General features: G+C 37.5%; 1 protein-coding gene across 4 annotated transcripts in view; it reads left to right on the plus strand.

Moving 5' to 3' along the window:
- LOC131196899 (membrane primary amine oxidase-like) overlaps nt 1–23,851 on the plus strand; it is a 49,507-nt gene extending 25,656 nt beyond the window's left edge. For 2 of the 4 annotated variants that reach the window (XM_058180345.1, XM_058180348.1), the window contains exons 3-5: nt 11,443–11,728; nt 15,482–15,611; nt 20,307–23,851. In XM_058180345.1, coding sequence (XP_058036328.1) covers nt 11,443–11,728; nt 15,482–15,611; nt 20,307–20,591 — 701 coding nt within the window. In that variant the 3' untranslated portion in view covers nt 20,592–23,851. Of the gene's footprint in view, nt 1–3,500; nt 5,210–11,442; nt 11,729–15,481; nt 15,612–17,184; nt 17,220–20,306 lie in introns of those variants that run through there. The other 2 variants (XM_058180347.1, XM_058180346.1) reach the window with 2 other exon arrangements.
- The last annotated feature ends 295 nt before the right edge of the window (nt 23,852–24,146 follow it).

The raw sequence follows: 24,146 nt of genomic DNA on the forward strand, positions 1-24,146 counted from the left end.
ATAACTGCATTCCTGTTAAACAGACAACAAGTGGTCTATATAGGGAGCACCCTATCAATTCCTGCACCTGTTAATAGCGGTGTCCCCCAAGGTAGAGTTCTAGGACCAACACTCTTCATACTATACATAAATGACCGTTGTGATCATATGATAGTAATTATTATTGGAACGAACTTCCCCCTGGCCTGTGTCAAGTGCCTGATCTTCGGACCTTCCGTCGTGAGCTCAAAACATATTTATTTATTAAAGCGGGACTGGCATAATTTGTGTTGAATTTTAAATTGGGTATTCTTAATATTTTTAAATCTTTAAATCTAAATTTTAATAATCAGCCTTTAAAATTTGCTCTTTTTAAATGTTGTTTTAAATTGTATATATTTTGGTTTTATTCTGGCTGTACACCGCCCTGAGTCCTTCGGGAGAAGGGCGGTATAAAAATTTAATAAAATAAATAAATAAATAAAATAAATTATGTTCTCTTCACCGATGATGTAAAACTATTTAACACCACCAACAATGCTGCTATCCTTCAAAAAGACCTTGACTTTGTGTTGGAATGGTCAAAAAATTGGCAACTTGAAATCTCAACCAACAAATGCTCGGTCTTACACATTGGCAAAAGTATCAGAACACAAAATACAAGCTGAGTGGACATGATCTTGTAGACCTTGTAGATGATCCTCATTCTGTCAAGGACCTTGGAGTACTCATATCAAATGATCTAAGTGCCAAAGCCCACTTAACAACATCACCAAAAAGGCATTAAGGGTTGTAAACCTAATCTTGCGTAGCTTCTTCTCCAGTAATATTACACTACTAACCAGATCATACAAAATATTTGCTAGACCAATTCTCCAATACAGCTCGTCTGTCTGGAACCTGCACTGCATATTGCACATTAATACAAATGAATGTCTCCAGAAATATTTCAAGAGTCCTCCACTCCTCCACTCACAACAAAATATCTTATGCCACCAGACTTGAAATTTTGGGCTTAGAACATTTAGAACTACGCCACCTTCGATATGACCTAAGCATAGCTCATAAAATAATCTGCTACAATGTCCTACCTGTCAATGATTACTTCAGCTTCAACCACAATGATTCACAAGCACACAATAGATACAAACTTAAGGTAAACCGCACCAAACTCGATTGCAAAAAATATGACTTCAGCAACAGAGTGTCAATGCCTGGAATCCACTACCTCATTCTGTGGTTTCATCCCAAAACTCACCCAAAATTAACCTTAGACAGGCTACTGTTAACCTAACCCCATTCCTAAGAGGTCTTTAAGGGACACAACAGATTGTAAGTGTGGAAAACGATCATAAGTTACTTTTTTTAGTGCTGTTGTAACTTCAAACGGTCACTAAACGAACTGTCATAACTCCAGGACTACCTGTAACGACAGATTTCCTGGAACGTGAATTATCTTTTACAATTGCATTTCTAGTACTCAGCAGAAATGCAGTGTTTACAGTGGTTAAGAGCTACTATATGGAAGCCCCCTTCCTTATGCCTTTTTTAAAAAACCCTTTCACCGACAGATGCTTCCTGACAGCCTTGTTTACATAAAGATAATAGGCTTTTATCTTCCATGGAAAATATATTGCATTGCAGTAAAAGCCAGAATTTCCTGAACTTCATGTGCTATTCTATAGGAAAGTCACAAAAATTCCAAGAACATAGTTATTCTAACCATGTAGTTATTTGTCCTATTGCTGACTGATACACTTAGTATATCACGACTATTCTTGCTGCCTGGACAAAGAGCTGGTGAAAGTTACACTATCTTTGGCAAATAATGGTATAGACTTGTTTGTTTGTTTGTTTGTTCTCTACACCTCCAAAACTGGTTCCTGTGCCTGGTTAATACAATGTTTTTATTCAACCTGAATATCCTAAATCCTTACATTATTATAATATGTTTTTTATTGTTGAAATCTTCCTTTCTTCTGTGCCAATATGCTGAGACAGTCTCAAATCCAGGGGTGAAATGCTCCCAGTTCGGACCAGATCACCCAATCTGGTAGCGATGGCGGTGGGTGGTTCGGAGAACCAGTAGCAAAAATCCCTGCCCCCCGCCCACGCCCACCCAATCGCCCGGTTGCCGCTTCTTTTTAAAAATGCTTTTAAAAAGTTTAAAAAAGGCTCTGACGTTCACAGCTGAGCCGTGCGATCATCAGAGCCTTTTTAAAAAACTTTTAAAAGCATTTTTTACAACCTATTCAGCTGAATAGGTTGTAAAAAAATGCTTTTCAAAGTAAAAAAAAGATCACGTGCCACAGCTGATCACCCCCGTGTGCTGTTCTACTTACCCCATGCCTCCTTTTGGTGTGCACTGTGCGCACGCACGCATACACCTCACATTTGGTGCGTGCTGCGCGCTGCGCATGTGTGTGCACAGCCAGTGAATTGGTAGTAAACTGGTTCAGATTTCACCACTGCTCAAATCCCTATTTCAAAAAAAACTCCCAGTTGTTCCTGTGGGAGAAGCCTGATTTAGGGTCACAGCAGTCTTAGCAACCTGCCTCCACTTTTGTAAACTATGCATGGTGTAATGGGTAGTTTTTCTCCACATAATCTGAATTTCATTAGCTTCTGATTTATCTGTTGCTTGCTTACAATGATTCTAAGGCTGTTTCTTCACTAATGACTTACAGCATCTTCAGAGCACTACCTAAAGTGATGTAAAGCCTCTCCTCATTAATATAATTTTGACATAGCCATTGCCGAAAGACTACAAAACGCAACAAGTTGCTAGTGCAAAAGTGACCTAAATAACTTATTTCCAGCACTGGCTGCAGTTTCTCAAGCTGCAGCACTTGCAGATCTCCCATATATTCCATTTGTGCAGCTTTCTTCTAACTTTCTGTGATCAGAGAAACTTAATCTCTGAAGATAATCCCAAACTCTACTATTGCGGTCTATTAACTGTTCTTCTTAGTTATTCTAATGTATGCTATGGCCTAAGCATTTAGTCCAACTTCAGTTCTTTGCAGCAGTAGATCAACTGATTAATTTACTTCTATGCAGTGGTGGGATTCAGCCAGTTCGCACCACTTCGGGAGAACCGGTTGTTAACTTTCTGAGCAGTTTGGTGAACTGATTATTGGAAGAAATCATTAAGGTAGAGAACCGGTTGTTAAATTACTTGGATCCCATCACTGGTTCTATGCACATTTGAGATTTATCTCAGGTTTTAAACAAATAACAGTTGCACTATGTACTTAATAGAGCAACATTACTCTATTAAGAGTAATACACAGCCTATTGGTTTGTTTGGAAAATAGTAAAAATGCATAAATGAGCAATGTAGCAATAAGTTCAGGAATATTTTTAAAATGAGGTAATCTGTTATTTTCAATTTAGTATTTAGTTCCTTTCTTGTGATCTATAGTCTTTTAGTACGTGCATTATCCACTTTTGGCACCGAGAAGGATTATAGCTGTCATGAAAGGGCGTTTACTTTTTAATCGAAGCCATGAATTCTAAGCCTCCACTTTTTGGACCAAATCCAGTGAAGTCCCATTTCCTGCAGAAAATAGATAAAGTCTCTTGCCATCTAGCAGCTATTGAATTGTCTTTGGGACTGCCTTCATTTAAACATCTGGTGAGTCTTCAAGCCATATCTTTGCAGCAATGAACCCAAAAGCTCTCCTTGTTCTTCTTATACTTGCTTCGGTTACGATTTTTGCCTTGGTGTGTGTGTTGGTGACTAGGAGGGAGAAGTCTAGTCATTGTGGTGCTAAGTCACCTATTTCCTTGGATAGAAGTCAGAAGAACAAGAATATGGTATTTGCTGCCCTGTCAGCAGAAGAGATGGTGCAGGTCGTGAAATATCTACAACTAAGATTGTCCTTGGTAGATGCTTCTCAGGCTGTATTCTCCAATAATTTTATTTATTATGTTGATGTTAATATTCCCCGCAAGGAAGAGGTGCTGAAATTCCTTGATCATGATGGACCACGCCCTCCTCGACAAGCATTGGCTGTGGTGTATTTCGGAAATCAACCAGAACCAAATATCACTGAGTATGTTGTAGGGCCACTTCCAGTGCCAATGTATCATTGGGATGTAACAGTGCAAAAATATGGAAAGAAATTATCCTCTCATGGCAGAACTATAATACTCAGTGAATTTGGGGATATTAGGACATTCCTAGTGGAAAAGAAATTTCTAGAGGCACCCACTTTTATGAATCAAGTATTTGGACATAATGGAAGCAATTTTGAAGGTATCCTCGCAGTACCTGGGGGGTTTCAGTCTGGAGATCGCTGTTCCTGGGTTACCTTGTTTCAGAATGTAAAGGGCTTTTTCTTGCATCCCTTGGGACTAGAGGTGCTTGTTGACCACAGCAGTCCGAATGTCTCTCACTGGAAAGTTCCAAAGGTATTTTATAATGGCCAATATTTTAACAGTTTGGCAGAACTGGAAAAGGAATACAAAGCAAAGAGGGTGACTGTAACAAAAGTTAAGCCAGTTTCCTCTGATGGGGGCTTTTCCTCACTTCGTCCAAGGACACCCCCTCTAAGATCTGGATCCTTCTATCATGAGCCCTTTGGTCCTCACTACGATGTGAGAAACAACCAAGTAACTACCCCAACCTGGAGTTTTGCCTTTCGGATGGATGTACAGAGGGGACTCCATCTCTATGATATCCGATTCAAGGACCAAAGGATTGTATATGAACTCAATGTGCAGGATGCCATTTCTATCTATGGCTCCAATACTCCTAGCGGAATGTTAACCCGATATATGGATGCAAGTTTTGGACTGGGAAGATTTGCATATTCATTAGTTCGTGGAGTTGATTGCCCTTACTCTGCCACTTACCTTGATGCTGTTTATTTAATTGAAAACATCGAGCCAGAGGTACACAAGAACTCAATTTGTGTCTTTGAGCAGAGTACAGGGACACCTTTCCGACGTCATTTTTCCAATTTTCAGTCTGTCTATTATGGGGGACTTGCTAGCTCTGCGCTAGTAATGCGTTTTATAGTTACCATCGGTAACTATGACTATGTCTGGAATTTTATTTTTCATCCAAATGGTGCCATTGAAAGCAAAGTCCAAGCAACTGGATACATAATCTCATCTTTCCTCTATAGTGACGGGCTGGATTATGGTAATAGAGTTGGAGATCACACACTGGGTACAATCCATACTCATGTCATCAATTACAAAGTTGATTTAGATGTTGGAGGTAAGTCCTTGAGAGTCTTAAATAATTTTGATTGTTGCAGTTTTGCACTATTTTCTTCTGCTGTTGGCAGCTCTCTACCCCATTGCTTATTCTTACTGTATCTATCTCAATTTGGGTTTCTTATGGAAAAGCCAAAGAGTGATTTGATGGTTAATAGAAAACTGATGGTTGCCCACCTTGGTCAGATAGTCAATATTGATGAGCTGCAGAATTATTTAATATTTCAATATTTTCTACTGAACCTCCAAACTAAAAGTTTGCAACTCAATTTACAGAGCAAACTAACTCTGCACCTCAAGAGGGCACCATTTGAACAATGAAAACATTTTCTTCTCTCTCTCTCTCTCTCTCTCTCTCTCTCTCACACACACACACACACACACACACACACACTATTACAGACAGTCTTCAACTTATAACCCAATTGAGCCCAAAATTTGCATTGCTAAGCAAGGCAATTGTTAATGAGTTGTGCCCCATTTTACAGCCTTTCTTGCCACCATTGTTAAATGAATCACTGCAGTTGTTAAGTTAGCAATATAGTTGTTAAGTGAATCTGGCTTCCCCATTGATTTTGTTTGAAAGAAAGTTGCAAAAGGTGATCATGTGACCCTGGGACACTGCAACTGTCATAAATATGAGTCCATTGCCAAGCGTCTGAAGTTTGATCACATGACCATGGGGATGCTACAACAGCCATATATGTGAAAAATGGTCATAAGTCACTTATTTCAGTTCCAATGTAATTTCAAATGATCCCTAAACAAGAAATGGGATATACAGGTAGGCTGTGTAAGTCAAGGACTACCTGTATTTCACTCTTTCAGATTCAGTCTGTCATAACTGTTTTGTTCAAGAGCTGAAGACAATATATAGAGAGCCTCTTCCTCCATTTCCCTCCTTCCCACCCAAAAAAGCCAGTCCTGTGAGGTAGACTTTCATAGTTTGAGGTGAACTTAGCTTAAGTTTATCCACTTCCAGTTCAAAATTTTAACCACTAAACCACACTAGTTCCATCATTTATCAACGATACCAAAATAAATCCAACAATTTAGGCTGAATGAAAATAATTTGAATTTCTAAATCCTACATGATTACTTGTTTCTAATCTCTTGTCTACTCACACTCACATAAAATCATGTACTGTATAAACACACATAGTCTATATTTGCTCTTTAACCCTAAAGATTAAATATGTGTAATGGATGCATGTATCTCTCTCTCCCCCTCCTTCCCTCCCTCCCTCCCCCTCTCTCTCCCCCCCTCTCTCTTCCCCATATTCTTATCTTGCACTGGTCAGTTACTACAAGAATAGGAATGTCAATGATAAGCAATCATTTACAATTTATTAGGTTCAGCTTTCTAAAGTCCTTAGGGTAAGAGCAGTTAGGATTAGGTAACAAGTTAAAGGAGTTTCTCAATTTAAGTATGTATAGTATACATACTCAATTCAATATAAACTTTGTTGTGTCAGTCCTAGATTTAGTGTATTTGGGTGTTTACACATATTCCAATATATGTAACTACTTAACAATTTATAATCCTATACATATATCTACCATTCTCGTGGCTGTAAAGGCCTAGAGAGACAATATTTTGTGCCTTCAGCTAGCTTTAAAAAACCATAATTTTTATAAAACACAGATATTTTATAAAACACAGATATTTTCCATGATTTATGCCAGTAATTCAGATCACTATTAGTCATGCCACAGTTGTTCTGCAGGGAGTGATTTGGGAACCCTCTGGTCCGTATCAAGGTTCATCTGGTAAAACTTTGAAGCAGGATATTTATGCAATAGGAGTTCCTTTCTCCCCCTGTTCCACAACTTCCATATAGAAACACTTCTTTTCTTTAATATTATAATTCTTTAGTACCAGTGTAATAGATTATAGCACCACTAGAATTTTTTTTACAAGTTTTAATGTATTGTAAAATACTAATATAATTTGGATACATTAAACTGAAATACTAAAATACATCATGGAAAATAACTGATTTCTGTGATATTTATACAGTAGAAACTGAAAAATGTTAATACAGTAATGACCAAGATAAGCGGAACCTTTAAAGATGAGAAAACAAGTTTACATCAAGATTAAACATTATTTGTAGGATGCCAATGAACAAAAATTGACATTAACAAAAAGTTGCAAAACACATTGAAAAAGATTTTGATTTTTTTTAGTTTAATACATAGTATATATTATAATATATTGTACTAGTATTACAACTTTCTCTGATGTTATAGATCAGGGGTCTCCAACCTTGACAACTTTAAGCAAAGCAAACTGGCTGTGGAATTCTGGGAGTTGAAGTCCACCAGGCTTAAAATTGTCAAGGTTGGAGACCCTGTTATAGATAGTAAGGCTATAAATGGTTATAGCCTAGTGATGATCGTATAATATATAGCCAATTAGCCATTATCTCTGGTAACTATTTATAGCCTTGTTTTATATAAGCCTGTAATCCCACCCCCTTTTAAAACCACCCAGATTTGTTATTATCACTATATCTTTGCATACTTTCCACAATTTGCTTCTATGCATTACAAGCATTAGTCTGCAGAGAAAAGAAATATAACTGTGGATATATTTTATGTTTTCATGATTTTAGAGGCATCAGAAATGGTGTAATGAGAATTAGTAATGCAAATATATAGCAATAGCAATACCACTTATATACCACTTCACAGTGCTTTACAGCCCTCTCTAAGCGGTTTACAGAGTCAGCATATTGTCCCCAACAATTTGGGTTCTCATTTTACCCACCTCGGAACGATGGAAGGCTGAGTCAACCTTGAGCCTAGTGATAATCGAACTGCCAAATTGCAGTCACCTGGCAGTCAGTAGAAGTAACCTGCAGTATTGCACTCTAACCACTGCGCCACTGCGGCATATAGTACAATCATGCAATGAATAATCATATATATTGTTTTCATTCTGATTTGGTTTTTTTAGTGCCCCTTTGATTGAATTGTTGAAATATATATTCAACTGAAGTTTTTGTACTTAAATACAGGTAGTTCTTGACGTACAAGTATTTGTTTAATGACCGTTCAAAGTTACAATAGCACTGAAAAAAGTGTCATATGATACATTTATGACGGTTGCATCATCCCTGTGATCATATGATCAAAATCTGAATGCTTGGCAGCTGGCATGTATTTAGATCATGTGATCATCTTTTGCAATCTGATAGGCAAAATCAACAGGGAAGGACTCTCATTTAACAACTGCAGTAATTCACTTAACAAAAGTGGCAAGAAAAGTCATAAAATTAGGTAAAATTCACTTAACTGTCTTCCATAGCAACAGAAATGTTGGACTCAGTTGTGGTTATAAATTGAGAACTATCTGTATATATACATAGGAAATATATGTCTTATGGCTATATTCCCTAATCCAGCATCCAAACTGTGATAGATTTCTGAGTTTAGAATAAATAAATAAGTAAAATACAGTAGACTATGTAAGTTTCAAACCTGCCCAAATCGAGTGGCATATAAATTTATTAAATAAGTAAATAATATCTGGCCTGTAAAAATTCAGTAAAGCTAATTTGATCTTTGTTGCCTATGATGGTATAGATAGTCCAAGCAAATTAACAACTGTTCAAAGTTACAATGCCGAATAGTGAGATTTATGACTGGTTCTTATAATTGTGACTGTCACAGCATCCCAACAGTTATGTGATTACAATTTGGGCCCTTGGTAATAGTTTGCAAGTATGATGTAGCATTCCATACTCATGGCATCGTCATAGGTGACCTTCACTGTAAGCTTCCAACAGGCAAAGTCAGTGCAGAAGCTGGCAAGAGATCAGAAATGGCAATTGTGTGGTATCACAGTTAATGACCACACAGGATTTGCTTAATGATGGCAACCGGAAGTGCTGGAATTCCCATTGTAAGTTGGCAAAATCACATGATGTCACCCTTTACAACTATGTTACTTGCTGATTGGTCCCAATTACCATTACTAATCTATGACTACCTGTACTTATTAATCCTGTGTTTCTACTTTTTTTATAATTAAATCCATATATTTATACACTCTTCCTGTTTAGCGACCGAAATCCTTTGCAGTGATTTGAATGCTAAGGAGAATGAAGTAGAAGATTATTGATTGCTGCAACTCATTTCTATCCAACAGTGTTCTGTGACCCAATACTTCGCCTTTTTTTTTTTTGCCCCCTCACAGGAATGAAGTATTGCTTAAACAAGCTATCTCTTCCTGATTTTTCTCCACAGAGCAGCATGAATCTAAAAAGTGTTAACAACTGCAAGTTGAACAAACTCAGCTGTGTGGCCGTAAATTAGTTGATTAAATTCCAGGCAGCTGCCTGAAACTGACCAGAACTTCATCAATCCCATTGAAGTCTTTTGTTGTCAAGTATCCAAAATTTAGTCCTAAATGCATACATTGGCTGAAAAATGGATTTTTAATTATCATTTATTACAGTCTTATTTGCAAACGGGCACTAACTAAGGTAGTTGTTGACTGAGGATTAGCTGTATTGATTTTGATAAACCCTACATGAGAAGATTTCTTTGTGCCTGAAATATCTCCACAGCTCAAGACTCAGGGTTCTTCCACCTGGCCAATTTAAGGTTCTGTTTACTATAGTAGTCCTTGAACCAGGAGCAAAGTGTGTTGACATTAATTGTGCTCCTATTGCCGATTTCTATTCTACCAACAGAGACTGGCCAATGGTACTGTTTTTACTTACATCATGTAAGCCAATTCCAGGAAAGCAGTTAAGATACTCCCTGGCATCAATTCTCTTTCTACCAAACTCACCCATTGCAGGGGCAACCATTACCAAATGCTTTTTTTGTGTGTCCAGAGTGGAGTGGTACTGGATGACATTAGGTGAGGCTAGCCTCACTGAAGGGGGTTTATTATAGTCACTTGAAGTTACTTAAGCAAGAGATGCTTGGTGCACTTCCTTCTCTATGTCTGTACCATGTCAATAGATTTAGTTTTCTGAAATAGCACTAAAGGTATATTCAAAAGTAGCCTGGCTGAAGTTGGTAAGTGAAGTGCAAAAGAAGCAACGGATAATTATGAAGATTTTTCCCTTGCTTTACCAAACTGAAAAGATTGTAAATGTGAGGATTAGTCATAACTGCAAATAGTTATTATATGAAGCAGTTGCTAAATGAGAACTATTTGTATTTCAAGGAATGGAAGGAAGTGTTAGCAGCAATTGAGAAAACAATCCAATTCTGGCAGTATTCAAATATAGTTAATGGCCATATATACTACTGTGATATGGCCATATATAACAGCATTTGTCCCCACAGTGCATAATGCCATCAAAGTTAACTGTAAATAAATGGCATCACTCCCCCTTTAAGACAGTGTAAATAACCACGGTATATCACATAAGCAGTCATAGGAACTGCAGCTCCATGAAACAGAATGAGTGTTAGAAGTGATAAGTTCTAAGGCTTATGTCTATGGAAATTCTCAGTCATCCAGGTCATGGTTGTCTCAAAGGTCAAACATCAGAGCTGAAGAAGCATCTTGGATGAGAAGCTAAACGTCTTCAAAAGAAAAACTAGAAAGTTCAGTTGCCTATTGAAAAAGCACCTTTGGGATTCTTAGGCTTCTGTTGAAGTTTCCTAAAATAATAAAAATGTACTGAAACACTAAGTATTAAAAAAAATGGCCCCATAAAACACTATTGTCAAAAAACATACACAATGCATCCAAATGGTGACATGCAGCCTTCAAAAGAGCACTAAATAAATCTATGTTGATAAGTAGCCCACAAAAGATCTGGCAAGTGATATGGAAAGCTTTGGATGACCTTTATGTGGGCTGATGCCTCTGTGGAGTTCAGGTGTCCCCTCATCATTATACATCCCAAGCCAAAATTGGAAAGCATCCAGCAACTGGAGGAAAGGAGCCATGTCTGCAGCAGCCTAAAGGACTGTGGTGAATAGAAATGGGACATATCACAACTCCTGAGCACATCACTTCTTAAATTGTCAATGAAGTATACTAGATTATATCCATAGAGGGAAAAATGTGTTAGGATAAGGAGGAAACTGTCTCAGCTATGGACTGGAGATGGGCTGAAGGAAACAACATGGGAACAAGGCAAAAATAATTGTTTATTAAAGCATGATTGTATTGTGATTTGAAAAATGAGAAAATGAGGGGGAAAAAACCCATTTCTGTCTCTTGTTTTCATTCCCTTTCCCTGTTCTTTCTATCGATAGGTACAAAAAATTCCTTGGTTACCAATGATATGACTTTTGAGACAGTGAACACACCCTGGAACCCAGACCATGAGATTCGGAGAATGAAACTGGTGAAAAAGGTCTTGGATACCGAAGATAAAGCTGCCTTCCGCCATAATGATAAGATGCCAAGATATATATATTTTGCAGCAAACAGCACAAACAAGTGGGGCCATAAGCGTGGCTACCTAATCCAGACAATCAGCTTTGCTGGAGAGCATCTCCCAGAGGCAGATCCAATGGAGAGAGCTATCAGTTGGGGCAGGTAACCAGTCCTTTTCTAAGCACCAACATCTAATGCTTTCATTTATTTATTAAATTGCTTGCTTGATTTGAAATGAGGCTTTTCTGTTCAAAATTAGCACTCTGGATAACTTACAGTTTAAAGTGATAGACACATATGCAGAGAAAAAACATTGAAACATAACTAAAACATAAATTATGAAAGCATTAATTGCTAACTCTTTTTACCACTTCTCACAAGGCAGAGAAATCCGGATCCGGCCCATGAAAATCTGGACCGCGTGGCCAGCCTGGAAATAGCAGTAGCAATAGCACTTAGACTTATATACTATTTCATAGTGCTTTACAGCCCTCTCTAAGTGGTTTACAGAGTTAGCATACCACCCCCAACAATCTGGGTCCTCATTTTTACCCACTTCAGAAGGATGGAAGGCTGAGTCAACCTTGAGCCGGTGAGATTAGATCTGCTGAATTGAAGCTAGCAGTCAGCTTAAGTACCGTGCAGTACCGCACTCTAACTACTGCACCACCTCGACTCTTAATATCAAAGGACCAGCCTGTGGTCCCTCTGCCGGCCAAAACGGTATGTAGGGGATCTGCACAGCCTCCTGCAGCACTATACCGGCCAAAAACGGGCTGCATGGAGGCCCTGCGCATACCGTTTTCAGCCAGCAGAGTGCTGCAGGAGGTTGGGGAGGAAAAAAATGGACCATGCAGAGTGCTGCATGGAGGCCCCACACAACCCTGAGCCAACAGAGTGCTGCAGGAGGACTGGATTGGATTGGTTTACAATTATGTGGCCTCAAGTAAGTGTCTGATCTGGATAGAAGACAAGCAACATCCTATGTTAATACTACAGTTCAATGCCAGATTTTACATACTGTAGGTCCATTTAATCTACAATCAGCAATCTATAATTGACAGCCATTTCTATTTACTATACAGGAAATTTACCTCTGTTGTTAGATCTTGTATTATCATGTTATTTATGCTACTGTATTTTTATTATTAGTTGAATAATGAAAATACAGTACGGTAGTATAAATAGCTTTTCTGCTTGGAAAAGCAATTTACTATTAAACAATGAGGTATAAATTCAGAAATAAAAAGTTTAGTGGAGTATGAAGAATAAGTAATAAATGTTTGCCAGTAATATCTGGTAGAAGAGATAGGAAAATGGTTATACTAAAGAACTGTGGAAAGGAAGAAGGGGGAAAAATGCACCTTGAACCTGTGTCAAAGACCCACCATGGCTATGCCTATCTGTCCACACACCCCGGTCCTCCAAGGTCGAACACAACCCTGATGTGGCCCTCAGTGAAATCGAGTTTGACACACCTGTTCTAGAATCTAAGAAAAAAGAAAAGATCCTCTCCATCTGCCTGTTAGATAAGCCTTTGAGAGTAGGGGCATCTTCAAATGGCCTCTCCTATGGATCTTAAGCTCTGAGGAGGTGTCTAACAGGAGGAGCAGTTCCTCAGGCAAGCACTAAAAGACAAAGGATAAAGCTATAACCAGTTGGCCCAATAAACAGGCCTGTCCGGGGAAAAGATACTATTTTTAAATTTTATTTACTTGTATCTTGTCTTCATTACTTTAAGAAATAAAGTTAGCGAACATTCCTAATACTTCTTTCTCCTCCTATTTTGTCCACAACAGCTACTCTGTGAAGTGACTTGGGCTGGGAGAGTGTGGCTGATTCATAGTTACTCAGCCAGCTGTCATTGCTAAGATGGAGGGAGACTAGAATTCACGACCTCCTGCTTTCTAGTCTGATGCCTTGACCACTAGATTTACTCAGTCTAGCTATGCTTTCAACAAGGCTGATGCAGTCTTTTCAGAGGCTTTCTTTAAATTTGGTTACATTAAACAATAATCACAACATTGCCAATCTTCCCTTTTTAGGGAAGGTTATTGAGAAGATGTGCTACAGAGCAGCAACAGTGTGTTTTAGAGGATGATTGTTTAATCCCTTTTTATGCACAGTTCAAGCCTAGGATAGGCATACCATAAGTTGCTCTAAGGCAGTGTTTTTCCAACTTGGCAACTGTAAGATATGTGGAATTCCAGAATTCCCCAGCATCCTTTTCTAAAACTGCTAAGACAGAGCAGTTTCATAGATTCTTTGGGAGTTAATGTTACTGGATTGTTCGGTTAGTGCCAATAGTTTCTTATTTTTATTGTATTATTACTATGGAGTTATAATTGTTCAAATATAATTACATCTATATTTATTGCTTTAATGGCTATATTATAAACTATCAGAGTTGAGAGAATTGACAGTTTACAAGCATAATTAATATATAAGTTACGAATTGAGGGTGCTTGCAAAGTCTTAATGGGAAAAGAATTGTTGGGCATATAAATTAATTAAATAATAGTATCTAGAGTTTTTTAACTTCCAAGTTTTTTAACTTGAAGATGGATTGAAGATTTTAATTGTGGGAACTGAAGCCTACCTATCAAGCTTGAAATATGCTGTCCTGTACTCCTTTGTAAAATGGAAAACCATTTGCCAGTTTGCGAGACATGTTTTTTCTTTCATATCTTTGTTGTGCTTCTGTCTTCAACTTCATTTTAAATTGTTGCATTGAATCCATTTATTTGTATTCTTTTATTCAGTGTTTTATGTACTGACGCATTTCTTTTATGTTGGCATTAGGGTAATTTTGTTACAGTTTTACAGTCCTCGACTTACAACCACAAATGGAACCAGAATTTCAGTTGCTAAATGATGTGGTCAGTAAGTGAATCACATGTGAGCAAACTCAATTTTACCATCAGTTTTATCACAATTATTAAGTGAATCATTCAATTGTTAAGTGAATCACACGATTCATTTATCATTAAGCATCTTTAAACAAACCTCGTTTCCCCCATTGACTTTGATTGTTGGAAACCGGCTAGGAAGGTTTCATATTGCAATCACGTGACTGAAGAAGTAGTGCAACCATTATATCTTGAGGATGGGTCATAAGTCATCGTAACTTTGAACTGTCATTAAACAAAAGGTCGTAAGTCACCTAATACCTGTACAATAGTTTTAGTAATACATTTATTGCTATAGAGGCACCTTGACTTATGATCACAATTAGAACTAGTTTTTTTTGTCACTGAGCGATGCAGTCATTAAGCAAATCATAACCCATTTTACAGTCTTTTTCTCACACATTAAGAAGTGAATTCTACAGTCATTAAGCAAGCCCAACTTCTCAAAAGAGCCCTGGGAAGATTGTAAATGGCAATCAAGTGACCCTGAGGCATTGCAACTGTTAAAATGCATGCCAGCTGCTAAGCACCTGAATTTTGATCATCTGATGGGGGGAGGGGTGCTGCAACAGTTGTAAATGCAAAGACTGGCTATAAATCATATTTTTCAGCACCTGTATAATTTTGAATGGTCATTAATGAATGGTCACAAGTCAAGGATTATCCGTACATGTGTTACATTGTGAGTAACTATTGGAAAGGCACATATTCAGATAAGCTTTGCCAATTTTTGTAGAGTATCCATAGTCTTTGGAGCTATTACGTATAAGCCAGTGGTGGGATTCAAATAATTTAACAACCAGTTGTCTGCCCTAATGATTTCTTCCAACAACCAGTTCACCAAACTGCTCAGAAAGTTAACAACCAGTTCTCCCGAAGTGGTGCGAACTGGCTGAATCCCACCACTGGTATAAGCATAAGGGAAACTTATTTCATGCCTATGAAAGTGATGAAATCATCCAGCTCAACAATACTTTGTTTCAGTTATTGCAATTCTGCTTCTTAGGTACAAGCTGGCTGTCACCAAGCGAAAGGAGAAAGAACCTTGCAGTACCAGCATCTATAATCAGAATGACCCATGGACACCTACTGTTGCCTTTGCAGACTTTATAGATAATGAGACCATTGTTGATGAGGTGAGTTGTTAGATCTTGAAGGAGACAACAGGGGATATTTCCTCCTTTTCCAAGCAAATTCACACAGAGGTTGGACAGGTGTGGCTCCTAACTCTTGGCTGGATACTAGACAAATCTATTGTCCCCTCTCTTTTCTATGGCAGTTTATTAGCAGTCCGACTCCAAGAAATCTTGTTCGTTTTGCTGTCTGCTGTAGTATATTTTGAAAATTTAGAATGAATTTGATAACCACATGAGGCTTGTATTTAACTTGATTTGATATGTACAGTGAAGCATTTGCACTGGGTGATTTAAAATTTGCCTGTGGTTTTCCTCCATATTCTACTTTTAAAAAGTCTATTGTTTATGATCACAGCTGCTGAAAAAGATGTGTAGTTAATTTTTACTTTTCTAGTCTCTATAGTATTTTTATCTTCTGCTATGCTATCTGCACTGGAAAGATACAAATTAGAGAACTTCTAATAGTTAAAAATATTTTGTTAGCAAATCTGAGTTTTTACATTTTAAAAATGCCGATACAGCAAGAAATCCCTAGTTGTTAAATACATTAAATGAAAATAAGTAGACTCTACAGAATCCCTCTGTGGGTTGTGGGTAAGTATTTTAAATGAAAGTGGGTGGGAATGAAGAACAGTCAATTTTTCATGTAGCTAATGTTTGTTCTGGCAAGATTTTCTTTCTGACAAAACTCCTACAGCTGATCACACAGGAAATCTTTCACATTCTATACAGCACATACACAAAAAAGATAACTTCCATACCTTTTCAGAGAAAAAATGCACATTATGAAGCAAAGCTGGATGTTTTTAGACAATGCACAATGACAAGAGATGTATTTTCAAGGCAGAATAAATTTCCTATTATGAACGCCATTCCTTTCCCCAATTTTTATATCTTAGAACTTAATATGTTATATTTTATATCTATTTTTTTCCTGCAATGAGATCCCAGGACTGGAAATTTGTAATTTCAGCGAAGAATCTACATTTATGAAAGGATTAAAGAAACAATTCTGTTCTGCCTGCATATTCTCCTACATAAATACTTCATTCCTCTCATATAACAGCCTTCTTTGGGCTTTATGAATCCAGCATACTTATATGAGCACACTGGATAGCCTCCCCTACTCCACCAGGATCATTAAAGAAATCCTGCGGGCTTCCCTAAAGGCAATCTAGGGTTTAGTATAAATGTCAGTGAAAACTCTGGTTCACGTGGAAACTAATATAGCTTCTCTTTTACAGAGAAGCTGTTTTAGTTTCTACCAGTATGTTAACAACAATTATCCTTCATATGTCACACATATTTTCAAATTGAATATACTATTCCTGAAGTTCAGCCATTAGAAAGTACCTTGCGAATTTTAAGCAGGCTATGTTCCAAAATAAGAACATAAAACAAAGCTCATATCTTTTATCTTGTATGTCACAGTCATGAAAATAAGTGGGGTAGTAGTTCACAATTAAATGCTACATGCCATCTGACTTATAAAATTATGAAAAAGTTTGCTTTAAAAGAAAATTAAATTCCAATAGTGAACAATAGAACTAACAGATAATCATGCTTTTTGCAGCCCAGAATTGCCACAGAACTGAGGCCACCAAAAAAGCAAGTAGCAGCCATAAATTCATTTCAGTACACCTCACAAACAATGCAGCAGCAGAAAAATACTCACAGTGCATGCTTTTCTGATTAGGCAACCTACCTGTAAAAACAAAAAACAAAAAAAACATCACCCCACAAAAACTTTAAGCACACAAATAAAGCTCAGAATGTTTCTCTTTTTCTACTATTTAACATTCTCTGCAGAAGCAACAGGCCTACAAAACACAGCACAACTACAGGAACTATCTGTTTATGCACATGAACATTATGTACTTTTGAATTGGCAAGCTTCCTGAAAAAGAAACTACTATACACATACATGCAAGAATTTATTTATTTATTTATTTATTTATTTATTTATTTATTTATTTATTTATTTATTTATTTATTTATTTATTTTATTAAATTTCTATACCGCCCTTCTCCCGAAGGACTCAGGGCGGTGTACAGCCAAAATAAAACACAGAATATGTACAATTAAAAGAATTTAAAATGAACTATTACTATGCGGCCGATAATTAAAACATTATTAAAACCCCAATTTAAAAACAACTATTTATGCCAGTCCTGCTTGAATGAATAAATATGTTTTAAGCTCACGACGAAAGGTCCGAAGATCAGGCACTTGACGTAAGCCAGGGGGGAGTTCGTTCCAGAGTGTTGGTGCTCCCACAGAGAAGGCCCTACTTCTGGGGGCCGCCAGCCGACATTGTTTGGCAGACGGCACCCTGAGAAGGCCCTCTCTGTGAGAGCGTACGGGTCGGTGGGAGGCATAAGGTAGCAGCAGGCGGTCTCTTAAGAACACATATGTCACATTTCAACTCATAAAGCACTGTCTACACTGCTTAGCTAATCAGGATTATAACACTACTGAATTAGATACAGGAAATGGGATAGGAGGAGAGTTGGCCAAATTAATTTGGCAGCTGAACTTCATTAATTTAATCAATTGTTTACATTAAAGAAATTAGTGTAAACTGATTGATTATACTGCCAAATTAATCTGTGATTTCTCACAGCAGCAATCCAGGGGTGAAATCTACTTAGCTTCCTTACTGGTCCGGAAGTGCGCACACATCACATGCGTGCACAGACCTCTGCACATGCGCAAAGCCTTCTGCGCATGCACAGAAGGTAAAAAACACACTAATTCCTGGTTAAAAGCAGGAAGTAATGACACCCAGGCGGGTGGGCGGAGCTTTGCTCTGCCATCGCTACTGGATTGCCAAACTACCAGCTACAATAGCTACCGGATCACCGAACTACCGGTCACGATCACTATCGGATTGCGCAATCCAATCCAATCCAATCTGGGAACATTTCACTCCTGTAGCAATCCAAAGTTTTTCCCATTTCAGTATTGGTTGAACTGATTGTCCTTTATCTAGTTGTCTACTTTTCCTCTAAATTCTTGCCATCACAATCTTCAAATCTTGGAAAGAGGATTTAAAAAAAAAAAAGGACAGTGGAATTTTGAAAATAATAAGGAAAAAAGCAGTTTTATTCCAAATTAGGGCAAATTCTAAGGGGTGGGGGGGAGGGTGTTCATAATTGGAATGCTTGAAATAGCCGTTCCAAACTTGGAGCATTTTTGCACCCAGAATGATTTTGTAGCCAAAATTCAATGTTTTCCTAGAAAGTATTGTATTAAAATAATTTGACCAGCCTATAGCTTCCCAAGTGTGTTGTATTATTAGGGAGCTGGGAAGCCTTCTACTTTATCACAGGCAACCTATCTTGTGCTGGCTGCTCTATTTCAGACTGAGTAAAGATGTATCAGCTTGATTTCTAAGCAGCTTACTAAGAGGAACAAGAAGTCCAACACAAAGGCAGATACAGAGTTAATTGCACCCATGGGTGAAAAAGGTTCAGGAGAGCGAGGTCTTGCTGAGAGTTCACTTGAGAGTCTGAATTTGGGTTCAAAGAAACAAATCTACTTCCCCACACCAAAATTTTTTTGCCCTTTTCTTTAACAGGGGACAGCAGACATGGGAAAAGTGAGGCTAGATAGGTAGTTTGTTTTTGAGTAACAAGCTTAAGAGTAGGTGGGTGCCAGGGGTGGGTTCTACTTACCTTTACTACTGGTTCGCAGCAGGAATGCGAATGTGCAAGCTAGTGTTTCTGTGCGTGTGCAGATCATCCATTATGATATCTGGGTGGGTGGGCGGAGCCTCCTGCCGCTTTTACTACCGGTTCGCAAGAACCGGACAGAACCAGGAGCAACCAATCACTGGTGGGTGCACAAAAAATGGTGTTTCTTCTGTTTTTATGAATAGTTCACAGATCTTTGTCTTTCCAAAAAGTCTATCTTCCTCACTCCCACCCCTTATTTTATTTTCATAAGAGTAGACACATTTGATTGGGTTGCCTCACAGGAAAGTTCCTCCTTTCTGGTCATGTGACCCAAAGTGAAGCATATGCTGCTAATATTCCCAGCATATTCATTCATGCAAAACACACACACACACACACACATAAAATGTGTTATTTCAGTAACAGAAGAAAATACAGTGTCCTGTGTCTACAGTTGTTAAGGAGTTAGAAACAATTCCAGAAGCCATGCTTGGCGTACTTTTCCTACCAAAACATCTGTGCAGTCAGGCATGGGGCAAATAAAAAAAGTGCTTTGGAATACAAACAGGAAAGGGTGGGTTTCTCAACATGATGTCTCAATAGTTGCTTTATTCATTTTATACATTTAGTTGCAGAAATGAATACTCAGTGGGATGTTAGAAGAAAGAAATTAGGGCTGAAAATTCTGTCAGCAGAGCCTCTCTCCAAAAGTGAAATCAAACAACACAGAGAGAAGAGGGACTAAATTTGATACAATGGGGGAAACTAAAAAGAAAAAAAGTGGACTTCCAAAATGGGCCAGATCAATCTGGGACTTCTGCAGGAAAGAAACAAACAAACAGGAATAATTTCTCCAAAGCTTCCCTTTGTAAAAGGCAGTTGGCAGAGCCTTGAAGTATTGCTGAGTGCTCCATTTTTAAGCTCCTTCCTTCCTAATCACATGACTGGAGTGACTATTCCAAAATTTCCCTTCCATGTTTTTTAACCACATTACCCTGTTTTATGGTCTTTCACTAGGATCTGGTTGCTTGGATCACCACTGGATTTCTACATATTCCCCATGCCGAGGATATTCCTAACACTGTGACACTTGCAAATGCAGTTGGTTTCATTTTAAGACCTTATAATTATTTTGACAATGACCCCTCCATTGACTCACCTGATAGTGTGTTCTTCACTGACAAGGATGACTTCAACTCCTGTGAGATCAACCATATTGCCTGCCTTCCTAAAACAGCTGCTTGCGTACCCAATCTTCCACCTTTCACTTATGAAGGTTTCCAAAATCTGACAGTGCTCTGATACTGTCTAGGCTTTGAATCAATGCTGCTGTTTTCATTTGAGAGAATACAGTAGTGGAAATAGTCGAGCACAAAATCTATGTGTAGGATAGCAGTTTTGAAATCTTTATTGTTGACTGTGTTTCACCTAAATCTTAGTTCTGTTGGCATTGTGCTCACTTGTGTTTGCAGCTTATCTGTATCAGCCAAATACTTCTTTTTTATCCAACTGCTTCTCCTGTTAATTTTTTATTTGAATATTATATTAGATATATCTGTAAAATACATTTAATCCCCACTCTGAAAGTAATTGTCTGGTCTGTATTTTTGTAACTTGTCCTATCATCCATCCATCCATCCATCTATCTATCTATCTATCTATCTATCTATCTATCTATCTATCTATCTATCTATCTATCTATCTATCACCTATCTGTATTTTTATAATTTGCTCTACTATCTACCTATCTGCCTACTGTGGATATAAAAGGTTTAGATCCTCTTGTTAAAATGTCAAATTTTTGAGATGTAAAAAAATCAAGATTAATCACTTCAGATTTTTTCCCACCTCTAATATATCATATAAGCTGTGCAATTCTATTGAAAAACAAACTGAAATTTGGGGGGGGGGATAAAAAGTTTATAATAACATGGTTTCATAAGTGTACACACCCTCTTATAAGTAGGAATGTGGCTGTGTTCAGAATTAACCAAACACATTCAAACTGATGTTAAATAGTAGTCAGTACACAACTGCCATCTATTAAAATAACTCTGATCAAGCCCATATAAAGTTCAGCTGTTCTAGTAGGATTTTTCTGATGTTTACTAAGTTGCCTCTTATAGCAAAAGATACGTCTTCAAAGAATTTCTAAAGCATCAAAGAGTCCTTACTGTTGGAAGAAGAATGATACAAAAATTTTTTTCTAAAACATTGATTATACCACGGAACGCAGTGAAGACAGCTATCAACAAGTGGAAAAAATATGGTACGACAGTGATATTAGCAAGAACTGGATGTCCTCCAAAATCGATGAAAAAATAAGAAAATTGGTCTAAGAGTTTGCCAAGAGGCCTATAGCAACATTAAATGAACTCCAGAAATTTCTGGCAAGTACTGGCGGTTTACCACATCTGACAACAGTGTCCATATTCTTCATATATCTGGGCTATGAGGTAGGATGGCAAGACAGAAGCCTTTTCTTACAAAAACAAAAAAACCAGCCAAGCCTGAATACGTTTTGCAAACAACTACTTCATATCTCACAAAAGCATATGGGAAAATTTGTTATGATCTGATGAGATTGAGGTTGAACTTTTGGTGCAAAAACAACATTGTTCGTCATCAAAAGTACACCGCAGTGAAGCATGGTGGCAGCAGCATTATGCCTTGGAGCTGCTTTTGTTCAATTGGAACTGGGGCTTAATCAGGATTAGGGTCGAGGGAATTATAAACAGTTCCAAATATCAGTCAGTTTTGGCACAGAAGCCTCGGGCTTTTGCTAAAATGCTGAAGATGAAGAGGAATGTCAAATTTCAACATCGCAATGACCCAAAGCATAACAAAAGAATGGCTTAGCCAGAAGAAGATGAAACCTTTGGAAGGAAACGTGAATCCTTCGGGAGATAGGGCGGTATATAAATATGATCAATATGATCAATAAAATCAAATTGAAATTCCTGGGGAATACCTGAAGAGGGTTGGGCACAGGAGATGCCTTCACAATCTGGCAGATTTGGAGTGCTTTTCCAAGGAAGAATGGGCAAACGTTCCCAAGGCAAAGGTGGGCCATCCTACCTTCAAAAGTTGAATGCTGCCATAAAGGTGCTTCAATAAAAATGTGCATACTTATGCAACTATGTTATTGTAAGTTCTTATTTTTCCCTTAAACAATTTCGGTTTGTTTTTCAATTGAATTGTACAGCTTATGTGTTATATTAAAGAGAGGGAAAATATGAAGTGATTTATCTTGATATGATTTTCTTTTTACATCTCAGAAACCTGGCATTTTAAGAGGGGTGTGGACTTTTTATATCCACTGTGTGCGCATATGTGTGAGTGAATGACATAAATTTTAAAAGAATAAAAATACAAATTTTGAAAGAGAGAATTAATAAAAAAAGTAATAAGTGAAAAAAGTACCAAGAAAAGAAAAGGCTTCTGATTTTCTTAATAGTATTTACAACTACATTTATATATTATTCTCTAAATTTGATCTATGGATCTGATTTTAAAAAATTATAAATGCCATCATATAGAGGTTCTGATACAGTTCTACAGAGGAATTACTGAGTTTGTCATCTGCACTTCTATAACTGCCTGGTTTGGTTCTGCAACCCAGCAAAACAGGCACAAACTTCAAAGGATAATTAGAACTGCAGAAAAAACAATTGCTACCAACCTGCCTTCTATAGAGGACCTGTATACTGCACAAATCAAAAAGAGGGCTGTGAAAATATTTTCAGATCCCTCACATCCTGGACATTAACTGTTTCAACTCCTACCCTCAAAATGATGCTACAGAGCACTGCACACCAGAATACTAGGCACAAGAAGAGTTTTTCCCCCGAACACCATCACTTTGCTAAACATATAATTCCCTCAACACTGTCAAACTATTTACTAAGTCTACACTGCTATTAATCTTCTTATCATTCCCATCACCCATCTCCTTCCACTTATACTGTATGACTGTAACTTTGTTGCTTTTACACTTATGATTTATATTGATATTGATAGTTTCCTGATTGCTTATTTGTACCCTATGACTATCATTAAGTGTTGTACCTTACGATTCTTGATGAATGTATCTTTTCCTTTATGTACACTGAGAGCATAAGCACCAAGACAAATTCCTTGTGTGTCCAATCACACTTGGCCAAAAAAAAATTCTATTCTATCTATTCTATTCTATCAAACTAAGTTTTCCAGGATTCTTTATCAGAACTCATGATTAAGTTCCTCTGACTGTTAACCAGAGACACCAGCGTGTTCTCTAGTTACCACAGTTGACGATAAATATACTGCATCTAGACAGATCACAGTGACACTGTGGATACATTATGTTAAGAAATCAATAATAAATGTTTGTTTTAGTAAACACATGTTATGCTAAAATGTGGTTTGTTAAACTACAGTTAGTCTTCGAAATGCTCATGCTAGTTGTTTTGCCAGTTTCTAACCTTTTTCTTGCCTGTTTAGTTGCTATTATTTTATATCCTTGGATTCTTTGAAAGCTTCTATGTGGCAATAAAAATCAACGAGCCAGATCTACAAATAAATTATGTGTGGTGTCATCTTTTGCATATACAATAAAGCTAACTCATGATCACAATAAAGCACAGCAAAACTATGAACTTTTGCCCTAGAACAAGACACTGGGATATTTAAACTGCTTTTCCAAAACTGGTACCTAGCTAATTTCAATTTAGGATTATGCCCCAATTGTAAACATACCTAGGACTAATCCTAGAGTTAAGTAACTCTTACTTAGTGATTGTTGTCCAAACCTAGGAGCCACCCAATCAAAAACCCCAATCATCTAACGATCAACCACTCATTACTCAACCAACCTAC

This window comes from Ahaetulla prasina, chromosome 4, assembly GCF_028640845.1.
Source record: "Ahaetulla prasina isolate Xishuangbanna chromosome 4, ASM2864084v1, whole genome shotgun sequence".
Classification (NCBI taxonomy): Eukaryota; Metazoa; Chordata; class Lepidosauria; order Squamata; family Colubridae; genus Ahaetulla; species Ahaetulla prasina.